This window comes from Hoplias malabaricus, chromosome 3 (assembly GCF_029633855.1).
Source record: "Hoplias malabaricus isolate fHopMal1 chromosome 3, fHopMal1.hap1, whole genome shotgun sequence".
Taxonomy (NCBI): Eukaryota; Metazoa; Chordata; class Actinopteri; order Characiformes; family Erythrinidae; genus Hoplias; species Hoplias malabaricus.
This window is the reverse complement of record NC_089802.1, coordinates 6833278-6860378: the sequence shown is the minus strand read 5'-3', so window position 1 is coordinate 6860378 and position 27101 is coordinate 6833278. Positions and strand designations below refer to the sequence as shown.

The window sequence follows — 27101 nt, the reverse complement described above, 5'->3', positions numbered from 1 at the left end:
GTAAACTAAATCAGAGGGAGCTGATATCATGTCGAATATAAACGCAGACAATATTTAGCGTCTTTGGTCAGATGCTTTAGGAGGTGCCAAGGTCATCATCTGGGGTTAATGTTAAAGCAACCAAGGTAGCACTCGCATACAGTTCACTTTGAGGCGGAACATAGTCCTGCATTGGTCTAGCCAAACCCCATAAGCATTGTGGATTTCAAGAGGCTTTTGACCAACATACCATAAACGCTGCCATAAATTACAGCTCAAAGGATGGAACTGGAGTAAAGCTAGTTTCAAATTATGCTGTGGCATATAATTTATAGCATTTTTCCCTCAAACCCTAAAGGATGTGCCCTACACAGAAGATTAGGCTATACATTCTCTCTCTGCTCCTGGAAACAAGTAGGAATATCTGAATTAAATAAACAAGGAGTATGCAAGATGCGGAATATCTGTAGTTCAACCACTAATTACGCTCTACTTTGTGTATGAAAAATCACGTTAAAGGCTAAGCACCAGCTCTATGAAAGTGTCAAACAAATAAATACAGTGGAATTTGAGTTCCTAACTTGTGTTTATTGATAGTCAGAAAACATGTTATTTCTTACTAATTCAAGGAATAAGGTTTAAAAGACCGTTGTTAAAAGACCGTCCCCCCCCCCCCCAACGGTGTTCGGAAACTCTAAAAGGCGTCTTGCCTGTGACGTAGATGGTGGACAACAACTCTAGAAGCTGTGTTGTTTTTGGCTGCAATCATTCAATGTACAGTGGGACATCTGTGCACAAATGGCCCAAAGATCCCAAAATATCCAGAAAATGGACTAAATTTGTCAACTTTAAACGGGCACTTTGGAAAGGACCATCCGCTCACTCCGTTATCTGTAGCTCATTTCACTGGCGCTTTTCCAACAATATGGGCATGTAAGGACACCAACGAAAGGTGTTCAAGAGCCTCTGTAACATGGAGGTAAACAGGGTAAGGACACTCACTTCGCCTGTTTTAGTTGGTGTTAGTTAACGTTAGCTTGACTCGCTAAACTCGGTGGCTCAGATTATACTCGGCTACGTAGCTGCATTACGGAGGTTTATAGTGTCGGATGAATTCGAGTTCGACTTCGATCACATTTACAAGAATAACGGTACCTCTACATTTGAGTTTAGCTTATTGCTAGGCTATTGTCATGAATATTGTTGGTTATTTAGCTAGATACTGTCATAACAGTCAGTCATAACGGTGTTTTACCGCGGCGTTGTTCAGCTGTTGTCCACCAGTGACGTCACGGCTGCGTTCAAGAATTTCCGTAGAGAGCTCGGGTTTTTCCGTCAATTTAATAAAATGGTCAGTTTTAAAGCAAATTAAGCTGCTATTTTCATTTTAATTCATACTTATATCTGTCAGTAACTACAATAATGTGAAATATTCATGGAGGTCCATTAAGTAGTGCTTAGCCTTTAAACATAACTAATGAAAGCTTTTTGACAATGGTCCACAGGATCTTTAAACCATACTCAGGTGGACGTGTAATTTAGAGAAACTCTGTCATTTGACTACCAGCAAACAAGTTCTAATTATCATCTTGAATTCAGACTACCAATCGAGCTAAGAACAGCATGCAATACCTAAAGAACTGGCTGGAGGCTGAAATTTGCAAAGTTAATTCAGCAATTTAAGGTAAGGCTGTTATTTCCAGTCAGCCCAAAGACCTACTGCTCTGCAGTTTCACATTACCCCTGCTTTATCACACCCAGCCCTGCTTCTGAAACAGCACTTTAGTCATCTGTGCACTGAGAGCACTGGCACTAAGAACCATAATTAAGAATTCAGGATTATATGTTCTACACATGTAAAAGCTAACTGAAGGAAGGCTTGAAGTTTGTGTTCAAAAGCAAAACATTCCGTTCAAACTCACAGACATTAAGTATTCAGAAACATTTACAACACAAAACTGCCTTTAAATATTAAGACTATGATTATTATTTTCATGATCATTACCAATTAACCTTGATAACAGCATTCATTTATTATAACATTGATTTTAACAGTGTCAGAGCATGCAACTGGTAGTGTCACTGTCACACAGCTCCAGGGCCCTGGGGTTGTGGTTTCAAGCCCCGCTCTGGGTGACTTCGTGTGTTCTCCCTGTGTCCGCGTGGGTTTTCTCCCATGCTCCAAAAACACACGTTGGTAGGTGAATTAGTGACTCAAGTGTCTGTGTGAGTGTGTGTTGCCCTGCGAAGGAATGGCACCCCCTCCATGATGTGTTCCTGCCTTGCGCCCAGTGATTCCAGGTAGGCTCTGGACTAGTGTTTCACCGATATTGAAATCGGTATCGGCACCGATACTGGCACTTAAACACAGTATCTGTATCGGCTACAGAGAGCACTGATACAATAGGCGTGTTTAAAATGGCCCACTACTCACTATTCCCTACATGTAGTACACAGGGCACTTTTTGGGACACACCCCATGAAGCAGATACTGACGCACATGCACGCCACTAGATGCAGCTCAATTTAAAGTTGGAGCAGATTATAAACAGACTGGGTATTTCACACTACACAACTGTTTTTGTCATCACACACACTACACAACTGGGCGTAACACTACACAACCCCAAGCTCCCGAAACTAAACATGCAACTTGCATTTCCTTAGAGACACAGATAAATACAGATGTACAACTTGCTGCACAGTCAGTCTCTATACACTGCAGCGGAAGCTAAAGATTAGTAGACTAGCACATAGTTGCGGCTACGTTCCACCTTAACTGGTTTAGAAACAGCACCATAGCGTGCACCAGTGTTGTGTCATTTAAGGTGGAATGCGAAGTTAGATTTCAGTTGGAATAAAGGCTGTAACAGCGTGTTGTGTGACGTTCTCCTACAGGTAATACTCATTATTTGGGGACATGTGCATCCAGCACTATGTAATATAATGTAGTTTTTAAGAGTTTAACCGTTTAATCCACTGTAGAGCTCCACTGCATGTGCCTGTGTTTACTTTCTGCTCTGTTCTCATTGGCCGCTCAAGTTACTCATTCAGAGTTGAGTTGTTGGAGAGTTTACACTACGTGACTATGTCCATATTCGATATTCCATATTCCATATTGAAAAAAAATTCAAATGTTTGATATGCTGTGACTGGTCTGAAACCAGGCAAAAATATTTAAAAACGGGGCTAAAAGTGGTGTTGCGTAACCCCAGTTTAAGGCATGCCAAAGAACACTGACATCATTCAAACCACAAAGAAGCACAGGTCAAACACAGTCCTTAGAAAGTGCATTTCAGTCATGACAAATATCTTCAAACAGTGTAAAAAGCTGTTCAGTCAGGCTAGACTGTGTGTTCCTGCTTGTACTTGTTACTGCATAGTGGAAGTTTTGTTTATCATGGTTCTTAATTTTTTATTGTGCAGTTATTAAAGAAGTAAATGTTATTCATTCAAGTTTATTACATATTACAGAACACTGCTTTAACAAAAAAAAAAATTAAGTACAGGAATATAAATATCTGGCTTTATAGGCATCTGTAGGATAGATAGAGTTGGTATTAACAGATACTTGAACATGAAATATCGGTATTGGTGGGGAAAACCTGGTATTGGTGCATCCCTACTCTGGACCCACCGTGACCCTGAACTAGATAACAGTTACAGACAACGAATGAATGAATGAATGTCTGAGTGTGTGTTTGCATTTCCCTTATTTGTCTTGTGTTATAAATGTCCAATGTGGCACAATAATAATCATCATGCATCCTTTATTTTAATATTTACTCAACCAAATGATCACATAATTAGAGAAATGCATACAAGCAATTATCATACAGAGCGAATCCTAGTCTTACCAAGAATGCTACTTCTGATTCATTCTCTCTCTCTCTCTCTCCCCCTCCCTCCCTCCCTCCCTCCCTCCCTCCCAGATGTTTGGGTTAAAGCATGTTAGCGCTCCTGAGGGTCTGATTTTGGGAAATGCCTTGGGGATTAAGGGTCCATCGTTCTAAACGTGTCTAAGGGTCTAGAGCAGAGACCACTGTTAAGAGCCAGAGAAATGACACAGCAGGCCACAGGCCACTTCAGACATCTGCACACAATGAAGGGATTATCAGCCGCCACACACAGAACCACACATACACACACACAGTGCTTGTGTGTATACAAATGACACATGCAGAAGGACTCAGGACCTGAAAAGAACCAGCGGACCACAGAAGAAAGAACAGAAGAAAAATGTTCAGCATCAGCACATATTCCGAAATCAGCACATTTCCAGCCAGAGAGAGGGCCCACAAAAGAACAGTGTGACTTTATTCCTTTCTTCTTTTTTTCCCTCCCTCACACCAATTCCTGCTGACTGAAGGAGAGAGAAACAAGAGAGAAAGCAAAAAGATAGAGAATTTAAGTTTGAGATAACTCAGCCATTTTTGATGTAATCTGTAGGTTATACTGGTTTCGTGAGCTCAGGGAGAGACACGCACGATCCAGAAAAACAGTGCTGGAGGGCACTGGTACATTTCAGTATGGAGATTACTTTCTATAGCAGCCATAGTGTGTCTGAACTCGGGACATGTTTGCGCCTGAACCCCCTAGCAGGTCCGGGCCTGGCTAGTATGCGGATGGGAGACCCCCCCGCCAAGGAAGAAGCTTCGGTGGCTGTTGGGGGCCAACAGAGAGTTGTCCCTATGGTCAGTGTGAGCTCCAGTGACAGACACTGAACTGAACAAATAGTGCCAGCCTTTAGATGTCCCTGGGCGTTTTCTCAAAATGTATAGGTGATTTCCCTCATGTCACATCTCTCACTGTGGCCACTTCTTTCCTCCTAATCATTCCCACAATTCCTTCAAATCCAAATGAATAATTCTGACTTGTGGTGAACGTACTAGCACAGATTGGCAGTCGTCGCATGTTCCAGGTGGATACTGTGAAAAAGAACAGATATCCGTCATCTAGTGAGCAATGTGTGTTTGTTAAGCCCATTTTAAAAAGCCCAAAAACTCGCGCTAACACACACACGGGGTTATTTTAGTCTACTTTTCCCCGTTTCCCAACATAGCTGAATTATTAATAGCCAAGCCGGGGAGAGAGAGGTGGTTATAATGCATGAGGCGGTCCATGGGAAACTCTCATCTATTAAACAAAAGCAGTGATAAACAAGCAGGGCCTAGATTTCCAGACAGCAACTGGAATAGAAACAGCAGAATAATTTTAGCACATTGGCACACTGGCCTCATACTGTACACTTAATCATGTATTAGACAACTTCCCTTGTTCTCAGTGAAGATCCTGAAGACCCCAAATGTGCTGCACCTCTCGGTGATTCCCCAGCACAAGAACTTTACAGAAAATAAAGTGCGTAAGTGTTGGGAAAACCAGGTTCACCCAGATAAACTACTTTGTGATAGAACTAAACCTATAAATATAGAGGGAATACCACTCCACAGCCCAATCCTGGTGGGCATTATTCTCCTCTAGTTGACGCCTGGCATTGGGCATGGTGAACTTAAGTTTCTGCAGCTGTTCCAAAGCGTCAAATTTCATGGCATTCCATTGTCAAAACTGTACAAAAGTGTGCACAACTGGAAGCCTCTGACCACAATGGGGCACTATAAAATAATTGGGAATTTAAAAACGTTAGTGCCACGTTCGATATCGCAGAATCCCCAGCCTCCAATCAGATGACCCAAGAGACAAGATTAAGAACCGTCTCAGTCTCCAGTGAGGAGTCAGGGCTCATCATGAGACACTGTGGGGACTGAAACATAAGCAGTAGCTGAGGTTTGCAGATTATAAATAAACACATAAAGATGTCCTCTTTGACAGTAACCACGCTATTCGAGACCTGAAAACTACAACATTTTACAGTAACATTGCTTCTGCCAGATCAGTGTTTGCTTACCTTGTGTCCTAGTAAATCTCTCACAGGAACAGCTCCAGGATTACACTCAAAGTCTGTGCCCAAACGGCATCGTATTTTGTCCCACATTCCTATGCTGATAATTTAAGCTCACGCTCCATCAGGCTTCTCCCTTATTTACATCATAACTGGGCTTAACTTAAGCCTTTAGCTGTTTTCACATGTGGTTCATTTGCTAAAGATGGAGCTACAGTTAATGCCCTAAAATAAACACCTAAATAAGAATAAAAATACTAGTCTGATTGGGTTTCATGCTGGGTCATTAAAAATGCAAAGTTCTCTTGGGTGCAATCATGTAGAAGTATGATGCCACGCTGAGGCCGGCCAGCTGGCTACCTAGCAACAGACATGTGGAATAACTCAGGCGTCAGCACTGCTGAAGCATATCCTACTTGCTGTGTTTGCATCCTACGAGCAGCAGGCCTCTGTGCACTGAGCACCTGAGCTCTGACACTGAACACTGTCCTGAGGACAAAAGTAGCACTGCTTTCTTCAGGACTTTTTACCTTCAACAAAGAAAACAAATCTCCCACGTGACTCACTTTTTACGTTTCGTTAAACTACAACCGTTTCAACCTTCTCTGGCATTCACAAGATCCCTCTGTTAGAACAGGTTTACTTTTACCAAGTGGAGTAGATCGATTCTGATTGGTTTATTTAGATATTACCTCAAACACTTTAAAACGTTAAGACAGAATTTTAAGTATAATACACACTACATGGCCAAAACTGGGTAGACAACTTACCCAAACTGTGCGCTCTCAAATGACCACAGTGGCTGCCCCTTAAAAGTCACTTGAATTTTCATTTTAAGGGCTGGCTTTAAAATTGTGTACATGAAGTGTGTGCAGATTACAAATCTGAATTAGCAGCACTGGTTAATTATTCTCCATTACAGGCTGTAAAGATACAATGACTCAATTCACATTCACTTCCAACTACAGTGACTCTCTCTGCTGAAAGGCTAAGCACCAGCGATATGAAAGGGTTAAACAAATAAATACAGTGGAATTTGAGTCAGAAAAAATGTTATTTCTTACTAATTCAAGGAAAAGACCGTTGGTCCCCCCCCAACGGTGTTCGGAAACTCTAATAGGCGTCTTGCCTGTGACGTAGATGGTGGACAACACTCTAGAAGCTGCACTTAATTTAATGCAAAATGACGAAAAGGTGTGTTGTTTTTGTGCTGCAATCATTCAATGTACAGTGGGACATCTGTGAGCAAATGGCCCAAAGATCCCAAAATATCCAGAAAATGGACTAAATTTGTCCACTTTAAACGGGCACTTTGGAAAGGACCCTCCGCTCACTCCGTTATCTGTAGCTCATTTCACTGGCGCTTTTCCAACAATATGGGCATGTAAGGACACCAACAAAAGGTGTTCAAGAGCCTCTGTAACATGGAGGTAAACAGGGTGAGGACACTCACTTCGCCTGTTTTAGTTGGTGTTAGTTAACGTTAGCTTGACTCGCTAAACTCGGTGTCTCAGATTATACTCGGCTACGTAGCTGCATTACGGAGGTTTATAGTGTCGGAGGAATTCGAGTTCGACTTCGATCACATTTACAAGAATAACGGTACCTCTACATTTGAGTTTAGCTTATTGCTAGGCTATTGTCGTGAATAATGTTGGTTATTTAGCTAGATACTGTCATAACAGTCAGTCATAACGGTGTTTTACCGCGGCGTTGTTCAGCGGTTGTCCACCAGTGACGTCACGGTTGCGTTCAAGAATTTCCGTAGCGAGCTCGGGTTTTTCCGTCAATTTAATAAAATTGTCAGTTTTAAAGCAAATTAAGCTGCCATTTTCATTTTAATTCATACTTATATCTGTCAGTAACTACAATAATGAGAAATATTCATGGAGGTCCATTAAGTGGTGCTTAGCCTTTAAACAAAACCACACATACCAGAAAAAACCTAACTGTAAGATCCATATTAACACATCTAAACATGTATTGAAAACTAAAAAGTAAACTTCTTTACTCGGCTGCTGATATAGTGGGATGATTTTAGGTTCAGCAACAGCTAAGGCACCTGCAGTATCTTAACATTTTACACATTCCCAGACATCTCACTCCCAGTCCCACTCTCTCCCAACAACAAGGAACAAATCACTGGAATGTTATGCATGCAGAGCCACAGGACAATCAAAGTCCAAACATCAGACACCTGTTCAGGCTGGGTCAAATCAGTAACGTCTGCTTACACTGCCAATCGAGATGCACTTATGCACACACATCATATTCAGCAGGTCCAATGAGCAGCCAGTACACTCCAATTATTATTAATTGTACTAATAACTTACGGTTTAATGATTTAGGAAAACTATTCATTTGTCTTTCCATTTTTGTCCATTTCCTTCACTCAGTAATTTGCTTTTAAAAAGCATCACATTTTCTGAAACTCTGAATGCTAATTTATCTTCTCACGATAAATAACGATTTCTTTCAAGCTGAATCAAGAGTGGAAATTGATGTTCTCCTGTCTCTCAAAAATAAACCCCCTAAAGATGGTGACATTTAAGCCTTGGGTACACTGCACAACCTTTAAATTCAGAGCAGATTGCAAACAGACTGGGTATCTCACACTACACCAGTGTGTGTGTGTGTGTGTGTGTGTGTACAATATAACAAACTAAATGACTGGGGATAATACACAGCGCGACTTTGTAGAACCTTCTGTACAAAAGAAACCAAACACGCCCCCAAACGTGGTTTGCGTTACCTAGGAGATGCAAATACAAACACGGAAGTACAACAACATGTTGATATTATTGTTTACGTTGCCATTTTGTGCAGATTCAGAAAGAAAGAGATTGTCTTTGGGTCGTGGATAGGACGACATGGTCAGACCGATCTCTACATACCACAGAGGGAGTTGGAGGTGAGTAGAATAGCACTGTTTGTAGGCCATGTTCCACTCTTAAAGGCTCACAAGCATCAGACATGTGCACCAATAGTGAACTCCACAATGTAGTTGCTCTATCATTTATAGTGGAATAGAAAGTTGGAATAAAATTCCAGTAAAGACTGTAATGTCATGTTATGGATATTTGTTTAGTTTCTGTTACAGATAATACTGGTTAAATAGGTACATTTGCATTTAGCACTGTATAATGCCTTGTAGTTTTATAGTGCACAATGTGCACCACCACATAGAACCAGTGAGACCAAATTATAATAACTGTAGTAACTCCAGAGCTTATGAGGAGTGTAAGATTAAGGAAAAATGGTCTGATCTACATTGGGATTAGGAATCTCTGCCCCTACCTCTGTTATTACTGCTGTACACACACTCACTTCCTCCTCTCTTCCCTTCCCTAAAGATAATATGACTGACAAGATCACTTGCTGGCTCTGGACCAGCTGTTGGCACTCGTTCAGTCTGAAAGGCCACACCGAGGAAGAGCTCAGGAGGAATTTTCTGCCCTTTTCAGCAACCAGCCCTTCTGTTTTTGTTGTGACAAACACTGATATAAAAAAAAAAAAAAAAAGTGTCTATCCATGTCCAATTCTGCCTTTTTTTGCGCCTGTGACTCATGCACTATTTTACTCAAATGGCATTATGTTTCAGTCAATCATTGTCTCTATTCCGGAGCCGACCCGGAATCAATGGAGGCAAGTTGGGAACACACCCTGGATTGGGAGTCATTCCTTCACAGGGAGAAGCCAATCCAATAAATCTTTCAACTGCTAAGGTTCAGCATTTTGGAAAACTGTGTGTGGACACAGGTGACTGTCTGTGAGGAGCATGGTGTGTTCTCCCCGTGTCTGCGTGGGTTTCCTCCGGGTGACTGTCTGTGAGGAGCGTGGTGTGTTCTCCCCGTGTCTGCGTGGGTTTCCTCCGGGTGACTGTCTGTGAGGAGCGTGGTGTGTTCTCCCCGTGTCTGCGTGGGTTTCCTCCAGGTGACTGTCTGTGAGGAGCGTGGTGTGTTCTCCCCGTGTCTGCGTGGGTTTCCTCCGGGTGACTGTCTGTGAGGAGCGTGGTGTGTTATCCCCGTGTCTGCGTGGGTTTCCTCCGGGTGACTGTCTGTGAGGAGCGTGGTGTGTTCTCCCCGTGTCTGCGTGGGTTTCCTCCGGGTGACTGTCTGTGAGGAGCGTGGTGTGTTATCCCCGTGTCCGCATGGGTTTCCTCCGGGTGCTCCGGTTTCCTCCAACAGTCCAAAAACACACATTGGTAGGTTGACTGGTGACTCAAAAAAAAGTGTCCGGAGGTGTGAGTGTGTGTTGCCCTGTGAAGGACTGGCGCCCCCTCCAGGGTGTATTCGGGCCTTGCGCCCAATGATTCCAGGTAGGCTCTGGACCCACCGCAACCCTGAATTGTTTAAGTGGTTACAGATAATGGATGGATGTGTGTGGACATGAGTGTTTGATCACGGACACAGTTTGGAACCGAGAAACACTGTACACCGTGTAAAATTAAGTATCGATCAATTCCAACCACGTCGTTCTGAACAGGGCTGTTTAGACATGAGATTTATTAAAAGCCCAGTGAACTGTTTAAACTTGTGGAAATAGGCTTAGAATATGTCCCATTGAACATTGTGTGCTACAGCTGTGTGACAAATGTAGAACTATATTCCAGGGGGAACTTTATTCTGTTCCTCACCAGAGCTGTGGTCAGAGACTGACTCCTGTTTAAGAACTGGAGTACTATGACAAACAGTGCAGAAATAATAGATCTGCTGGGGGATGAGTGTCTAAAAAACAGAAGTCAGGAAACGTACAAAGTAGGTGTTTAATAATGTGTTCATTGAGATAAATATTTAACACAATCCTATGAGTGCCAGCAATTTAACAGGCTGGGAACTCAATGTATGCATCCTGAGATTCTCTGTCCATGTCTGTAGCACCACTTCTGTAAGGGCTCTCCGCGACCGTACCGTACAGTACCGTGGTCTTTATAAATGTGGACAGTATCTCAATATAAAAGGGGGGGATCTATGATGTATGTATGGTGTGTCAAATTTCTGTTCTGTGTTTAAGTACAAGCCTAAAGAGTTTATTCGTGTGCATTTAAGAGAGCCACTGGGTGAAGATCTGTAGGTGCTCACTGACAAGCCCAGTAACCCACTGCAGTTCTGAGTTTAGAGCTGAGTTTGGGTTAAATGATAGAGGAAGGAAGCTGGGGGAGAAAGTACTCAAATAACACTTCACTCGACTTTATGCTCACAGATATGAGGCTTTATTCTCTAAACGTGTGTGTTTTGAGCCTCAGTTTGCTGGAAAATCTTCTTCTGTGGTGTGCTAAACCACAAGGGCCTGTTAGCTGGCAAGCTATGCCTATGTATTAATTTTAATTTTTCTGTTCCTTCAGCTTCACTCGTTTTTTTTTGTCCACACGTGTCAGTGTGCACTGTCGGCGCATGCAGAGCTGAACTGCACAGCGCCAAAAACCCTTCTCTCATGAGGCTCTCCCTGTCCAACTGTGCACCCCCACCACACGGCAATACCATATACCTTTAATATTTTGAAACAGTATGAAAAATGTGGATACTGCCCATCCTTACTAAGGGGTGAATCTATTACTAATTCACACAACAGACACTGCTGCAATATTTCAAGCTTCACATTTCCCAGTGGAATTCCAAAGTGAACGGTCTCCTAAACCCCTGTCCAGTAACCATATTAGACACACAGCACCCACGGGACACCCTGGATTCCTGAGTACTTAAAGGCCAACTGTGAGGGAATGGAATGCAACTGGAGTGAAAAAGATGAGCCAAGGGCCAGCTCACCTCAATTTACATAAAGACACAGCATATTTCAATTCTCCCTACCCAGCACACTGAAGAGTTAAAGCTGTCTGATCAGAAGATTAGGGAGAGAGAGAGAGAGAGAGAGAGAGAGAGAGAGAGAGAGAGAGAGAGAGAGAGAAATGGATGAGCAGATCTCTTACACAGCAGCCTGCAAAGGACAGACCAGGACCAAAGCCAGCTGAGAAAAATCAATAGACCTTACAAAAGGAGCTAGGTCTTTAAAAACCTAGACATAGAAACAGAGCAGGCAGCATGCTTTGCATTTGTTTTTAGCAACTGCTAAAACAATAAATAAAATAAGTAGTTTCTGTGGTAATTCAAACTGTGACTAAAAACTTAAATTCATCAGTGCTTTGTCTTCTCAAACATGCCATTCCACCTTAAAAGACGCAGAGCTTCTGAAAGCAAACAAACCATAGAGAACTGCAGTTCTCCCCACAACCGTAGACTTTCCCTTTAAATCTTTGGCAGCAGAAAATATAGCCAAATATTAAACATCAACTTTGGAGGTGTGGAACAACATTCCTGTAGATTTCTTTGATAGCAGAACATTTTCCAAGAAACTGCACAGTGTGTCAAAGTGTAACAGAACCAATACTGTGATCCGTTTACAGCAGCGGTGTCACACATCATCCCTCTTGTGCCAGAGTATCAGCAAGTTTAGTGGCTTCATTTTCTTGATGTGTCCCAACAGACTGGGTGTGTTTGGATGGTGGGCGCCCTAGGAACTCAGCTTGTTTCCTCTGCTTTCTAATATTATGAGAATACATGTATTAGCATGCCATATATTAGCCACAATGACAACTTGTTTCCCCAACAAATGTCTAATAACAGGGAACAGTCTATTATTACTAAAGATAATTGGCATGGTGTTACATTTGTAGCAACAATATGAAGCATCCTATTATACAAGCAATAAAATTCAAACTGGCACCAAGTCAGGAGTAAGTGAAGCATGAACCTAAAGCATTGGTCAGTAAAACAAGGCAGAAACAACTTCTTTAAATCTCTATTTTTAAAAATAAATAAATAAAATTAGTAACATCATTTTAGTACTATCTATTATTTGTAGGAAAAATTTGCCTGTTCAAGGAGGGAAAAAAAGCCTGTACCGTGCAGCGGCCCATCATTCATTCATTGTCTGTAACCCTTATCCAGTTCAGGGTCACGGTGGGTCCAGAGCCTACCTGGAATCATTGGGCGCAAGGCAGGAATACACCCTGGAGGGGGCGCCAGTCCTTCACAGGGCAACACACACACACACATTCACTCACACTCTCACACCTACGGACACTTTTGAGTCGCCAATCCACCTACCAACGTGTGTTTTTGGACCGTGGGAGGAAACCGGGCACCCGGAGGAAACCCACGCAGACACAGGGAGAACACACCACACTCCTCACAGACAGTCACCCAGAGGAAACCCACGCAGACACAGGGAGAACACACCACACTCCTCACAGACAGTCACCCGGAGCGGGAATCGAACCCACAACCTCCAGGTCCCTAAAGCTGTGTGACTGCAACACTACCTGTCGCCCATTGACGGCATATATCGAATCCAGTATTCCATGAACGTTGAAGGACACCATTACAATGCAGACTACATCACTGAAAAGTATAAATGTAGGACTAAAACTATGTTTCAATGACGACAGTCAAAAATAATTACTTTTGAATTATGCTAATGATTTTATTTTTAAATAAATGCAGTTAAAAATGACAAGTACAGTTCAGTTCGTGTTGTAAAGTGGTTTATATTTAAAATATCAACTTTGGGTTGTTGTGAAAACCACTTAAATGTATGTTTAAGACATATTTGCCTTTACTTTACATAGACGTGTGTTCATGTAACAACAGTGGGACACAAACGGCCATAAAAACCAGCCCCACGAGGAGATAAAGTGAAAGAGATGTGGACAAAAACTCCAGTTTTAAGCTCCACTCTTTTCGTCAAGTGCGCACTGTGCTCTCTGAGCAGGCAAAACAAAACAAACCAGACCTACAGATACAAGCGAGAAAACTAAGAGCGTCTGAGTTGTATGCTTCGAAAATAAAACGCTACCCTACACCACTATAACGTTAGAAGTACTCTGCCTCTGGACGTCGGGACACTGGCGCAGAAAAAAAAGCTTTGCTCTCTAAAGAAGTTCAGTTAGCCGTTGCTACTCACTCGGAATTATGTGTAGACGCCGGATCAAGTCAAGTCGCCTTACACTTCTTTGGCCGCGACGTTTGAGCATTGGCTTCAGAGAAACGCTTCCTTCAGCTCAACTCTTGGTTTAAAATCTAACAAAACATGTTATTTGTCTCATAAAACTATGTTTACTTAGACTATAAGTTATGCGTCCACCGCGTAATTCCTATTTGAGGGCGACAGCTCTTGTTCAGCCTGTGTTCAACGAAACAGGCGGGCGGACGTAATCCTGCTTCTGATTGGCTCTTCTTACAAATGTAGGCGGGACCTGAGAAAAATCCGAGGTCTTATTGGATACTGCATAATCAATCACTAGCCACACCTGTCCCTATTCTAAACAAGAGAGTCCCATGGTCAGGGCACTAACTTTACTAAGAGCTATGAATGGATACGTAAAGGTAATTTGAGTATTTAGTTCTTATTCACTAATATTTATTAATTTGTGGGTATTGTAACTGTATGAAGGTAACAGCTCTAGTGATTTTTTGCTTCTCTTATAAGCACAACACTCTCACAGAGTGAATAGGGCCCCTTTAGTTTTTAATTTTTATTATTTTGTAGCTTTCATCTAAAATGGGACAGGTAACCCAGTAAACAAGGAACGTTCAAAATAGGTCTGAAAGTAGTCTGTCCCTCAAGGACATATTTTAAACGTCAATGGACGTCCAAAATCCATCTTAATAAGTTAGTTAAGTGGTGACCAATCGATAACGTCAGTGGACGTCCAAAACGCGTTTTATACAAGTAATTTATTTCGGGACCAATTAATAACGTCAATGGACATCCAAAATACGTCTAACAGACGTCTTTTCAATGTCTGTGTTTGAACGTCTTTTCAACTTTCATTTTCAACCTCAAGAGAACGTTGATTGGACGGCAGTCATTACGTTATTTCAACGTTGAATCAACGGCTAATTGTTTACTGGGAATGAGGCATGTAAAATCCATTATCAGTAACCTGAAAAAAAAAACTGATTACACATGTGATGGAATTATTATTAATCACACACAATGCTTATTAACACTGATTTAAAAGTAATAAAAACACTGGCAAGATTTTACATACTGACATTACAACAACCTTCACATTTCAGAACAAAAAGTATTATGGCACTATCACCACTACAGGCTCTTTCAACACATCTGATTAAACATGCAGCTGTTCATACACTCACCACACAAATACAGTATTTGCATGTTTTGTTTGTTGTAATTGTCTGACATAAGTTATAAATCACACTGCCACTCTGCTGAAGGGTCCAGTTTCACCTGAGCTCGTAGAGATAAGAGCCTAAATTAGAGTCCGTTTTTACAGTACGTGGTCATGAAATATGTCATAAACTTAGCAAATTCAGTTCCCAACATGCAGTTTCTTCTGCTCTGTTGGAGGCAGTTGTGTGCAGTTTCACAGGACAGACTGGTCTGACAAGTTCAGAATAAAACACGTCCTGCCTGCAGCGGAAAAACATATATTAATCAGAGATGAAATACTGTATCAAAATCATCTGCTCTTTCACCACAAAGTTTACATTTGCAGTCATGGCATTTACATGGTCTTATCCAGAGTGATTAGTACTTTTAATCATGTTACAGAAATAGCTTAAGGACTATAAGGCGGTGTTATAAGGTTGTGCTGATATTGGTATAAGGAGGTGTACTTTCCCAGGTTGTGGACTAAACCATAATCTGGTGTGTGCAGTGTAGTACCGACTCTTGATGAAAATGGGGCATTACTGAGGGCAGTTACATTTAATTAAAAAATATATGGAAAGTTCAATTTAAGGGTGGCACGGTGGCGCAGCAGGTAGCGTCACAGTCACACAGCTCTAGGGTTCTGGAGGTTGTGGGTTCCAATCCCGCTCCGGGTGACTGTCTGTGAGCAGTGTGGTGTGTTCTCCCTGTGTCTGCGTGGGTTTCCTCCGGGTGACTGTCTGTGAGCAGTGTGGTGTGTTCTCCCTGTGTCTGCGTGGGTTTCCTCCGGGTGACTGTCTGTGATGAGTGTGGTGTGTTCTACCTGTGTCTGCGTGGGTTTCATCTGGGTGACTGTCTGGGAGGAGTGTGGTGTGTTCTCCCTGTGTCTGCGTGGGTTTCCTCCAGGTGACTGTCTGTGAGGAGTGTGGTGTGTTCTCCCTGTGTCTGCGTGGGTTTCCTCCGGGTGACTGTCTGTGAGGAGTGTGGTGTGTTCTCCCTGCGTCTGAGTGGGTTTCCTCCAAAAGTCCAAAAACACATGTTGGTAGGTGGATTGGCGACTAAAAAGTCTCAATAGGTGTGAGTGTGTGACTGTGTGTGTGACCCTGTGAAGGACTGGCGCCCCCTCCAGGATGTGTTCCTGCCTTGCGCCCAGTGATTCCAGGTAAACTCGGGACCCACCGCGACCCTGAACTAGATAAACGGTTACAGATAATGAATGAATGAAGTTCAAGTTAAATATACAATCTCACCAAAATAGGTTCATTAAGTCTGAATTGCTCAGTGTATTTGAAAATCACGTATTCATTGTTTTTAAGCACTTATCCAGTTCAAGGCTGTGGTGGGTCCGGACCTGGAATCACTGGCACAATGCGGGAACACACCCGGGAGGGGACTGAATATGTAATGATTGTCATAATTATTATGAGTTGAAATTTGTCTAGATATTTCATAATGATCATGATCATATCATCAATATCATTTTATCCTCATCCTCACTATCATCCCTCATCATTATGTTTGTTCAAGATTCATAATGAATATTCCAACACCCTCAAATTCTAATAAAAAGACCAGTAATGAAACTGGTAGCAAATGTCACCTACATTCTCAAAGCAGTTTGAACTATTTAGTAATTTGAGTTTTAGAGTGAAGACTGAGAGATTCCTGTTGTCTTTAGATTATTATTAGTAGTAGTAGTAGTAGTAGTATTTCCTTTATTATCCACTTATTCACTTTTTTGTGCAACATAATATCGCCTCTCCAACTTAATCTCACCCTCGAGTGGTTGTAAAGTTCTTTAGCTCCCCCTTGTGTCTGATTATTAGAGGTTGACTACAAAAAATAATATATAATACAGAAGAACAGACTATCAGAGCGCTGATATAGATTATTCATTTTATATTTAAGGAAGTAGCCTAATAGATCCTATTGCAAAACAGAAATTGTGTTTTATTACACCTAAGTGTAAGGAACATACCAATATTATTTTATAACTAGTATTAAGGGCGGCACAGTGGTGCGGCAGGTAGTGTCGCAGTCACACAGCTCCAGGGGCCTGGAGGTTGGGGGTTTGTTTCCAACTCTGGGTGACTGTCTGTGAGGAGTGTGGTGTGTTCTCCCTGTGTCTGCGTGGGTTTCCTCTGGGTGACTGTCTGTGAGGAGTATGGTGTGTTCTCTCTGTGTCTGCGTGGGTTTCCTCCGGGTGACTGTATGTGAGGAGTGTGGTGTGTTCTCTCTGTGTCTGCGTAGGTTTCCTCCGGGTGACTGTCTGTGTGGTGTGTTCTCTCTGTGTCTGCGTGGGTTTCCTCTGGGTGACTGTATGTGAGGAGTGTGGTGTGTTCTCTCTGTGTCTGCGTGGGTTTCCTCTGGGTGACTGTATGTGAGGAGTGTGGTGTGTTCTCTCTGTGTCTGCGTGGGTTTCCTCCTGGTGACTGTCCGTGAGGAGTGTGGTGTGTTCTCTCTGTGTCTGCGTGGGTTTCCTCCTGGTGACTGTCCGTGAGGAGTGTGGTGTGTTCTCTCTGTGTCTGCGTGGGTTTCGCTCCGGGTGACTGTCCGTGAGGAGTGTGGTGTGTTCTCTCTGTGTCTGCGTGGGTTTCACTCCGGGTGGCTGTCTGTGTGGTGTGTTCTCCCTGTGTCTGTATGGGTTTCCTCCAGGTGACTGTCTGTGAGGAGTGTGGTGTGTTCTCCCTGTGTCTGTATGGGTTTCCTCCAGGTGACTGTCTGTGAGGAGTGTGGTGTGTTCTCCCTGTGTCTGTATGGGTTTCCTGCAGGTGACTGTCTGTGAGGAGTGTGGTGTGTTCTCCCTGTGTCTGTATGGGTTTCCTCCAGGTGACTGTCTGTGAGGAGTGTGGTGTGTTCTCCCCGTATCCGCGTGGGTTTCCTCCGGGTGCTCCGGTTTCCTCCCACGGTCCAAAAACACACGTTGGTAGGTGGATTGGCGACTCAAAAGTGTCCGTAGGTGTGTGTGAGTGAATGTGTGTGTGTGTGTGTCTGTGTTGCCCTGTGAAGGACTGGCGCCCCCTCCAGGGTGTATTCCCGCCTTGCGCCCAATGATTCCAGGTAGGCTCTGGACCCACCGCGACCCTGAACTGGATAAGGGTTACAGATAATGAATGAATGAATGAACTAGTATTAATATTTAGTCCAGGAGTTGATTTTGACCCTCTCTAGATAGGTGATTAGTTACAAAATAGGCAAGTACTGACATTAGCATGTATGGTTTTTTTTATTAAGCTTTGAAACAATGCATTAGATACCACTGAATATTTGTTACATGACACACTGATATTCTGTATTTTTATATTGCTTTATAGAGTTTTTCTATTGCTTTTCTAGAGTTAACTGAAGCAGGAATTTGTCCGTAATGCAGAGAAAGATCTTCAGCGTTGATCTGAGGATGGACTACAGAGACAAAAACATTCATGGAATCCTTTCAGAGTGCACATGGGTTATAGCCTCTTTAATCCTGAGAAAGAAAAACAGACTGATTTAACACAAAGACTAATGTTAGCATGATCAATGTTGGAGTAAAGACTGGAAACACTGAATAATTATGACACAACATCAGGTCATACTTCATACTCCTCATTCAAGCTGAAAACATGTTTTTGTGACTGACCTGGTAACCTCCACTCCAGCCTCAATGAGGCTCACCAGTACATGCATTTGTGAAAGCACAAAGGCATCGTCCTGAAGAGAGAAAGCATGTGTAAGTGTGTGAGAGTAGTAAATGTAAGTGTAGTAATAACATTTTAATCCTGAATTCTCAGTCCATCGAGATCATTCACATGAACCTCATAAATAAATAAATAAAGGCTAATTTCCACAGAACAGAGAACACTAAGAAATTATTTCAACACTTCAGCGAAACAGCGACACATTACTTAATTCCCTGATGCTTTGTGAATAAGGAAGCTACACCAACATGTTGTGTTGAGTTGCAAAGCTGTGGTAAAACTGTGCAATTTCTAATACTGAGTGACTCATGTAGACTCTAGGTTTTTTGTCCTTATCAGATTACTAAAGTGCTTGGAAACCTCCCTCCCTCCCTGTAACTGCTTCATCTTGATCAGGATCACAACAACCCAGAGCCTACTCAGAATCATCAGGTGTGTTTTTCATTATAACATGTGTCATTAGATAGTGGAGGAAACTGGAGCACCCAGAGAAACCCCCCACAAACACAGCAGTGACCATTGCCAGGATCTAATCAGATTGTTGTGTACATTTAAACACACTCTCTGAAAGTGGGCAGCATCATTAAGCTGAGATTATAAATGTTTATATGAAAAACACGACATAAATCACAGCTCACCTGCTCCACATACCACTCAGTGAACGTCCGTTTGAAATGCTCTGCTACATCTTTCATATCCTCCAGTCGAGTCAGTGGACGTCTCTCTGACAGGGCTCGGAGGCCTCGATCGGGGCAGGCACGATGAGCAATGTCCAGCACAGTCTTTTCAATACTTCTTCTTGTCTTAAAGGAACAGTCATGTGTGCACACATCATTTAATCAGTGATGAATTTGTGATTTTTAAAAAAACGGGGCCTTATTATGGCAAACAATATAGAACATTCATTCATTCATTCATTCATTCATTATCTGTAACCCTTATCCAGTTCAGGGTCGCGGTGGGTCCAGAGCCTACCTGGAATCATTGGGCGCAAGGTGGGAATACACCCTGGAGGGGGCGCCAGTCCTTCACAGGGCAACACACACATTCACTCACACCTACGGACACTTTTGAGTCACCAATCCACCTACCAACGTGTGTTTTTGGACTGTGGGAGGAAACCGAAGCACCCACAGGGAGAACACACCACACTCCTCACAGACAGTCACCCGGAGGAAACCCACGCAGACACAGGGTGAACACACCACACTCCTCACAGACAGTCACCTGGAGGAAACCCACACAGACACAGGGAGAACACACCAACTCCTCACAGACAGTCACCCGGAGGAAACCCACGCAGACACAGGGTGAACACACCACACTCCTCACAGACAGTCACCTGGAGGAAACCCACACAGACACAGGGAGAACACACCAACTCCTCACAGACAGTCACCCGGAGGAAACCCACACAGACACAGGGAGAACACACCAACTCCTCTCAGACAGTCACCCGGATGAAACCCATGCAGACACACGGAGAACACACCACACTCCTCACAGACAGTCACCTGGAGGAAACCTACACAGACACAGGGAGAACACACCAACTCCTCTCAGACAGTCACCCGGATGAAACCCATGCAGACACACGGAGAACACACCACACTCCTCACTGTCAGTCACCCGGAGCGCGAATCGAACCCACAACCTCCAGGTCCCTGGAGCTGTGTGACTGCGACACTACCTGCTGCACCACCGTGAACATATTTTCATTAATGTGTTCCCTTAAAGTATCGTAAATCAGTCATTAGAGGTAGTGTCTAGAGATTTGGACGTTCGGTGTATACAGTGTGTGTCAATTACCTGTAGGAGCTTGTCATATTCACTCTGTAGAGCTCTCTTTTTCTCAGGGTTGGTTTCTCTCTGAATTCTGTTCTTTTGAATCGTGAGTGAGACTTCAGTGGATGGAGTGAGCTGAGTTAGTTTCAGGGGTTTAGCACTTACAGCAAGCTCTGATCGAGATGTTGAGTCAGGAGGACACAAAAACTCACTGATCATCAGTTTACTGAGTTCCTGGGAAACAGAGTGGGAGGAAAACCGCTTTAGATTTACTTCTTACTTCTATAGAAATTGCCTAGTGTTTTATCTGAGGTTTTTATTATAAGTTTATTACAAGTACACTACTAATAGAGTCTTCACATAATACTTTCATTCATCCATTATCTGTAAGCGCTTATCCAGTTCAGGGTCGCAGTGTGTCCAGAGCCTACCTGGAATCATTGGGCGCAAGGCAGGAATACACCCTGGAGGGGGCGCCAGTCCTTCACAGGGCAACATACACACACACACATTCACACCTACAGACACTTTTGAGTCGCCAATCCACCTACCAACGTGTGTTTTTGGACTGTGGGAGGAAACCGGAGCACCCGGAGGAAACCCACACAGACACAGAGAGAACACACCACACTCCTCACAGACAGTCACCCGGAGGAAACCCACGCAGACACAGAGAGAACACACCACACTCCTCACAGACAGTCACCCGGAGGAAACCCACGCGGACACAGGGAGAACACACCACACTCCTCACAGACAGTCACCCGGAGCGGGAATCGAACCCACAACCTCCAGGTCCCTGGAGCTGTGTGACTGCAACACTACCTGCTGCGCCACCATGCCGCCCCACATAATACTTGCTGAAACATTATGTGAGTCGGTGTGTCCACATACAATTGGTTATTGGTGTTTCTAAATACAAAGGTTTAATTGAACAAAGCTGTAGTCAAACACTCCATTTCTCCAGTGGTTCTTCTTCAGCCACTATACTGTCAGCTAATGGCATGAATATATCAGAGAATCAGTGCATAACCTCTTTTAGATATGGTGGCCCCATGTGGACAACCTGCTCCTTGGACCATAAACCTTTCCTTAATTCATGTATTTTAAATAATATATATAATTTTTTTTTTCTGGAGGTGAGAACAATGTACACTTCTTTCAAACTATAAAGACATTATTAGCATTATATTAGCATATTACTGTAGTGACATACATTGTTACCATATTGACAAGGAGTAGACTGGGTGACCTTCTGTCTCAAATACAGGAACTGGTCTTGGAAGGTTGTCCTGGTAAGATCAGACTTTTTAAAAAGCAAACGGAAAGCCCTTTTGAATCAAGTAGTAATGTCACATTTATTCCTTAAATGAATGATAATGAATTACTGTTTTAGAACAAAACAAATCCTGACCATGCTGCAGTGTAACAGCCAGCAGGAGGTGAATTCCCCAGCGAGAAATGTCTCTCTGTCTTCATCATAGAAACAGGCGCAGTGACACTCGTGAGGATTGGAAGCAGACACTCCGTAAACTACAAGACACACACACACACACACAAATAAATAAATAAAAGCTGGATAATAATGGTTTTACCTTACATTAAATAATCAAGAGTGTATATATACAATATTAAAATCTACAACTGTAATAATATAAGGTACAATATGAGGGTACCACCACAGTCATAGTTTTTCTGACAGTGTAAATATAGTATATGTTTAATCATTCATTTAATAAATAATAATGCATAACATACATAATTAATACAGTGTGTGATTTGTGGCAGGGGAACTCCCATAAATCTAACCCAGAGGCCACCTTCACTGGGTCCTGGCTATGGGGTGTGAGTGGTGGGGGTTAAGCAGTTGGTTATCTAGAACTACTGAAAGGTTCGGTAGGGGAAATAAATTGCTCTTTTTCACAATGACTTCAATTAAGGAGAGTTGATGCCCTCTTTTAACTGCTGTTGTTTTGAAAGTTTCACAGTCAATAAACGCAGTTTGGTTAAACTTACCCTGAGTGGTTTTCGGGAGATACTCCATCAATGATCCAGAACAACAGCTTTCCATATAAATCACCATCTGCAGTGTTACACATGCACAGTGAAAGCAGCAATGTCATGTTTTAACAAATAAAAGTGTGATACAGAGGCGACACGGTGGGGCAACAGGTTAGTGTCGCAGTCACACAGCTCCAGGGACCTGGAGGTTGTGGGTTTGATGTCCGCTCCGGGTGACTGTCTGTGAGGAGTGTGGTGTGTTCTCCCTGTGTCTGCGTGGGTTTCCTCCGGGTGACTGTCTGTGAGGAGTGTGGCGTGTTCTCCCTGTGTCTGCGTGGGTTTCCTCCGGGTGACTGTCTGTGAGGAGTGTGGTGTGTTCTCCCTGTGTCAGCGTGGGTTTCCTCCGGGTTACTGTCTGTGAGGAGTGTGGGGTGTTCTCCCTGTGTCTGCGTGGGTTTCCTCCAGGTGACTGTCTGTGAGAAGTGTGGTGTGTTCTCCCTGTGTCTGCGTGGGTTTCCTCCGGGTTACTGTCTGTGAGGAGTGTGGGGTGTTCTCCCTGTGTCTGCGTGGGTTTCCTCCGGGTTACTGTCTGTGAGGAGTGTGGGGTGTTCTCCCTGTGTCTGCGTGGGTTTCCTCCAGGTGACTGTCTGTGAGCAGTGTGGTGTGTTCTCCCTGTGTCTGTGTGGGTTTCCTCTGGGTGACTGTCTGTGAGGAGTGTGGTGTGTTCTCCCTGTGTCTGCGTGGGTTTCCTCCGGGTTACTGTCTGTGAGGAGGTGAGGAGTGTGGTGTGTTCTCCCTGTGTCTGCGTGGGTTTCCTCCGGATGACTGTCTGTGAGGAGTGTGGTGTGTTCTCCCTGTGTCTGCGTGGGTTTCCTCCGAGTGACTGTCTGTGAGGAGTGTGGTGTGTAATCCCTGTGTCTGCGTGGGCTTCCTCCGGGTTACTGTCTGTGAGGATTGTGGTGTGTTCTCCCTGTGTCTGTGTGTGTTTCCTCCAGGTGCTCCGGTTTCCTCCCAAAGTCCAAAAACACACGTTGGTAGGTGGATTGGTGATTCAAAAGTGTCTGTAGGTGTGAGTGAATGTGTGTGTGTGTCTGTGTTGCCATGTGAAGGACTGGCGCCCCCTCCAGGCTGTGTTCCCGCCTTGCGCCCAATGATTCCAGGTAGGCTCTGGACCCACCGTGACCCTGAACTGGATAAGCGCTTACAGATAAAGAATGAATGAATGAATGAAGTGTGGTACAGATTGAGCTGGTTTTCACTGACCTTTGAGAACTGCTGATGTTCTGCCATCTCATTTATGGTGCAGATGAGATCAGATGCATAAAGCTGAAATGAATGAAAACATGCTTGATTCAGATCATTGCTGAATGACTTCAGGATGCTCAAAATTATAAAGGAACACTTACACAGTCCCTGGGAAAAGCAAACACTCCTTTACCCCCATGGTCTGACAGATACACGAAAATGGTGTCATTTCCATCACTGATAAAGAAAGAAGCCACTTTAAAAATGAGTTGCTTTGTCTTCAGTTTTGTTCAAATAAATAATGTCTTGTACATTATTTTTATTTCATGATACTTTATGTGAAAAAATAGAGAAATTGCCTTTTTAAGACTTTTCTTGACCCCTCTGTCTGTTTATTTACACCTGCTTCATCTCCACGGAGCACAGCCAGGAAGTTGTGGGCTGATACATCCTGTAAATCATATATTATAATAATAAAAACAACAACAACAACAACAATACCATTACTACTAATAATAACAACAATACACAAAAGCAGAACAGACAAATCATTTAAAGGAACACTATGTCATTATTAGTCTCTGTAATTCCTACTCTGGGCTCAGCGCTGCAGAAACTGCACTATGTAAAATGGAGGATGGTAGGAAATGCCCCCTTCCCCCCACTGATTTCAGTACAGTGCTGTAAAAATGAATTACACTGAGGGGGCCCAGCAGTAAAACCCCCAAATCTGACCTAGTGTTCCTTTAATGTAGATATTACTTACTTACATACTGATGAAGCAAATATATATTTAACTACACATAGTTCATGTAGTTATTGTTTGTAGAGCCATATAGATTCTTGGAGAGCTTGGAAATCAAGAAACCAGTTGATTGATCAGGTGATTAGGTGTACAGTCAGGTAATGTAAAGGACACAATGTAATAACAGTGGATAACACTGCTGTTTGCTACACAGGAGCCCGTGGTTTGATTTTCTCAGTAACACACTACGCTACATCAGTCAGAGTCCATGGAATCTTCAAATGTAAGTTTAAAAACACATACGTCTTCAGTGTAATCCTTTAGAACCCCTGGATAAACATTAGGCCCGCTGGGCTCATTGATGATTTCTCCTGGATTTGGATTCCTGTTCAGAGAGAAAAGCTGCATCTCAACACCATTCTCCTCAGTTGATATGAAATACTCTTTTTCTGAGCTAAAGCCATGTATGTTTCTGCCATTACAGTTGAAGTAATAACAGCATATACTCACTTCTCACTGTCGGCTATATCATCATACATCATCACTACAATCTGCTCATCTGGAATGCCCCTGCGGTGAACCATTTGATAAGCATGGCACACATTAGCCTAATGAAAAGATGAGAAGGTTCTCGATTTGCTCATGTTTAAAAGCATTGTTGCTGTCGGAGGGAATATGCCACGTTACTGGAGAAGGAACAAAATTTGAAAGCCAATACATCAACAAGATTTGATTTGATCTCATTGTCACCCATTTCCTCCGGGTGACTGTCTGTGAGGAGTGTGGTGTGTTCTCCCCGTGTCTGCGCGGGTTTCCTCCCGGTGACTGTCTGTGAGGAGTTTTCTCCGGTTTCCTCCCACAATCCAAAAACACACGTTGGTAGGTGGATTGGAGACTCAAAAGTGTCCGAGTGTGTGAGTGAATGTGTGTGTGTGTGTGTGCGTGTGCCTGTGTTGCCATGTGAAGGACTGGCGCCCCCTCCAGGGTGTATTCCTGCCTTGCGCCCAATGATTCCAGGTAGGCTCTGGACCCCCTGCGACCCTGAACTGGATAAGGGTTACAGATAATGAATGAATGAATGTTTGTGGTGGAACTTTTGACTGTAACATGGACGAAGCCAGGAGACGTGCAGATGTGAGTGCTTTTAAACAAAGGCGAAACACAAAGGGGCATTTGAGGAGAGTAAGGTCAGTACATGCTTTTGAGTTCCAAAATTTGCATAAAGAAGACCTCACCAGGAATCATGTTCTGGAAATGTGAAATATTAATATTATGGAATATGAAAATATTAATTAAAACCAAATCAGTGATCGTGATTGTTGGGAAATTACTAATATATAATCAAATGCGATCGTACCTGATGTCTGTAATTTGTCCAGCCTCTGGAACCAGCAGCAAGTAGAACCCACTGCTTGCCATGTGTCCCACCCATCGTAGGATCTACCAGGAGTAATAATAAAACGTCACATTTAATTTACCAAGCAGTGGCAGGATTTGTTTTTAAATACATTTCTTATTTCTTTTTATTTGATTTAACTTTCTTAGAATGATGTCTTTATCTAAATCTTCAGTTTAACAGACTCCTTCAAGACCTTCTAACGGTCACCTTGAGAGGTACGATGCCTTTTGTCCTGGAACATTACGATCAGAATAAATCAGAAAAGATGGGTTTGGAGTGAGAAAACATTACTACAGCACCATCTAGTGGCAGTGATAGTCAACTGCAGATTTCTAAAATCTTCCGGAAAATAATCAAAACCATTTCCTGTGCTCAGTGTAGCTCCTCTGCAGCTTGTAATGTCCACCAAAAAAAGACGAATAAAATAAAATAAAACAAAATAAAATAAAATAAATAAAAATACACCATTAAAAAAAAAAAATAAGGAAGAAGCAGTGATAAATTACAGTTTGAAATCTATCAGCAATTTGCTTAAGCACATACACTTCAGTAAATGTTTGGAGGAATATACCTATAGAATAATCATATAAATTACTGGGACTGATTTGGTGAAAATCAGTAACTGAAGCCATGTCACTGCCTCTGTGTCTCACACTGAAACCTCCTGAGAAAAAAATGCTTCTGCTTAGAAATGTACAGAATTATGCAATGATTTGATTGACAAAGGCTTTCAGATCACACGCCCCAGATATTCCTTGTGTACTTTATAACAAAAGAGCAGCACTGATTATTTACCAAGGCTTCTACACCAAGACTAATTCTGCAACACCATGACCCTTGAGTTAATGTCTGATGACCTACAGAATAAAACCTGCATCACACCACTACACCATTATGTACCCAGTATAAAGGATTAGTAATTCCTACCTCTGTCTTCGTGTCTGATACAGAGATGAACACCTTTCACTCTCATTTTCATCCATGAGGCGTCTCATAGAAACAGCAAAACTATAAACTAAAACAGCAGCTTTTTTGAAGTGAAAGTGAATGAAGTGCATGAGAGAGAGAGAGAGAGAGAGAGTGGGAGAGAGAGAAAGAGAGAGTGAGAGAGAAAGAGAGAGAGAGAATGGGAGAGAGAGTGGGAGAGAGACAGAGAGAGAGAGAGAGAGAGAGAGAGAGAGTGAGGGAGTGAGAGGG

General features: G+C 42.9%; 2 protein-coding genes across 3 annotated transcripts in view; both read right to left on the bottom strand.

Annotated features, from left to right (window-relative positions):
* mpp7a (MAGUK p55 scaffold protein 7a) overlaps positions 1-14101 on the bottom strand; it is a 120416-nt gene extending 106315 nt beyond the window's left edge. For both annotated transcript variants that reach the window (XM_066665372.1, XM_066665371.1), the window contains exon 1: positions 13838-14101. The gene's annotated coding sequence lies outside the window, so the exon portion shown is untranslated. The remainder of the gene's footprint in view (positions 1-13837) is intronic.
* Positions 14102-18330: 4229 nt separating this feature from the next.
* LOC136692189 (legumain-like) lies at positions 18331-26699 on the bottom strand. Its single transcript, XM_066665373.1, has 14 exons — positions 26476-26699; positions 25863-25945; positions 25016-25113; positions 24809-24890; positions 24120-24211; positions 23922-23997; positions 23779-23841; positions 22531-22597; positions 21929-22047; positions 21731-21820; positions 20539-20748; positions 19368-19532; positions 18672-18742; positions 18331-18518 (listed from the first exon to the last, which is right to left on the bottom strand). Exons 1-14 carry the CDS (start codon positions 26534-26536, stop codon positions 18473-18475), a joined length of 1323 nt encoding a protein of 440 aa, XP_066521470.1. The 5' UTR covers positions 26537-26699; the 3' UTR covers positions 18331-18472.
* Between the last annotated feature and the right edge of the window lie 402 nt (positions 26700-27101).

What these genes read in the sequence shown, in the direction of transcription:
- LOC136692189 (XM_066665373.1), bottom strand. Translation starts at nt 26,536, where the DNA reads ATGGCTTCAGTTACTGATTTTCACCAAATCAGTCCCAGTAATTTATAT. An exon ending in TAAAGGATTACACTGAAGAC is followed by an intron (nt 24,212 to 24,808) that starts GTATGTGTTTTT and finishes TATGATTTACAG; the next exon opens with GATGTATCAGCCCACAACTT. An exon ending in AACATCAGCAGTTCTCAAAG is followed by an intron (nt 22,598 to 23,778) that starts GTCAGTGAAAAC and finishes GTAACACTGCAG; the next exon opens with ATGGTGATTTATATGGAAAG.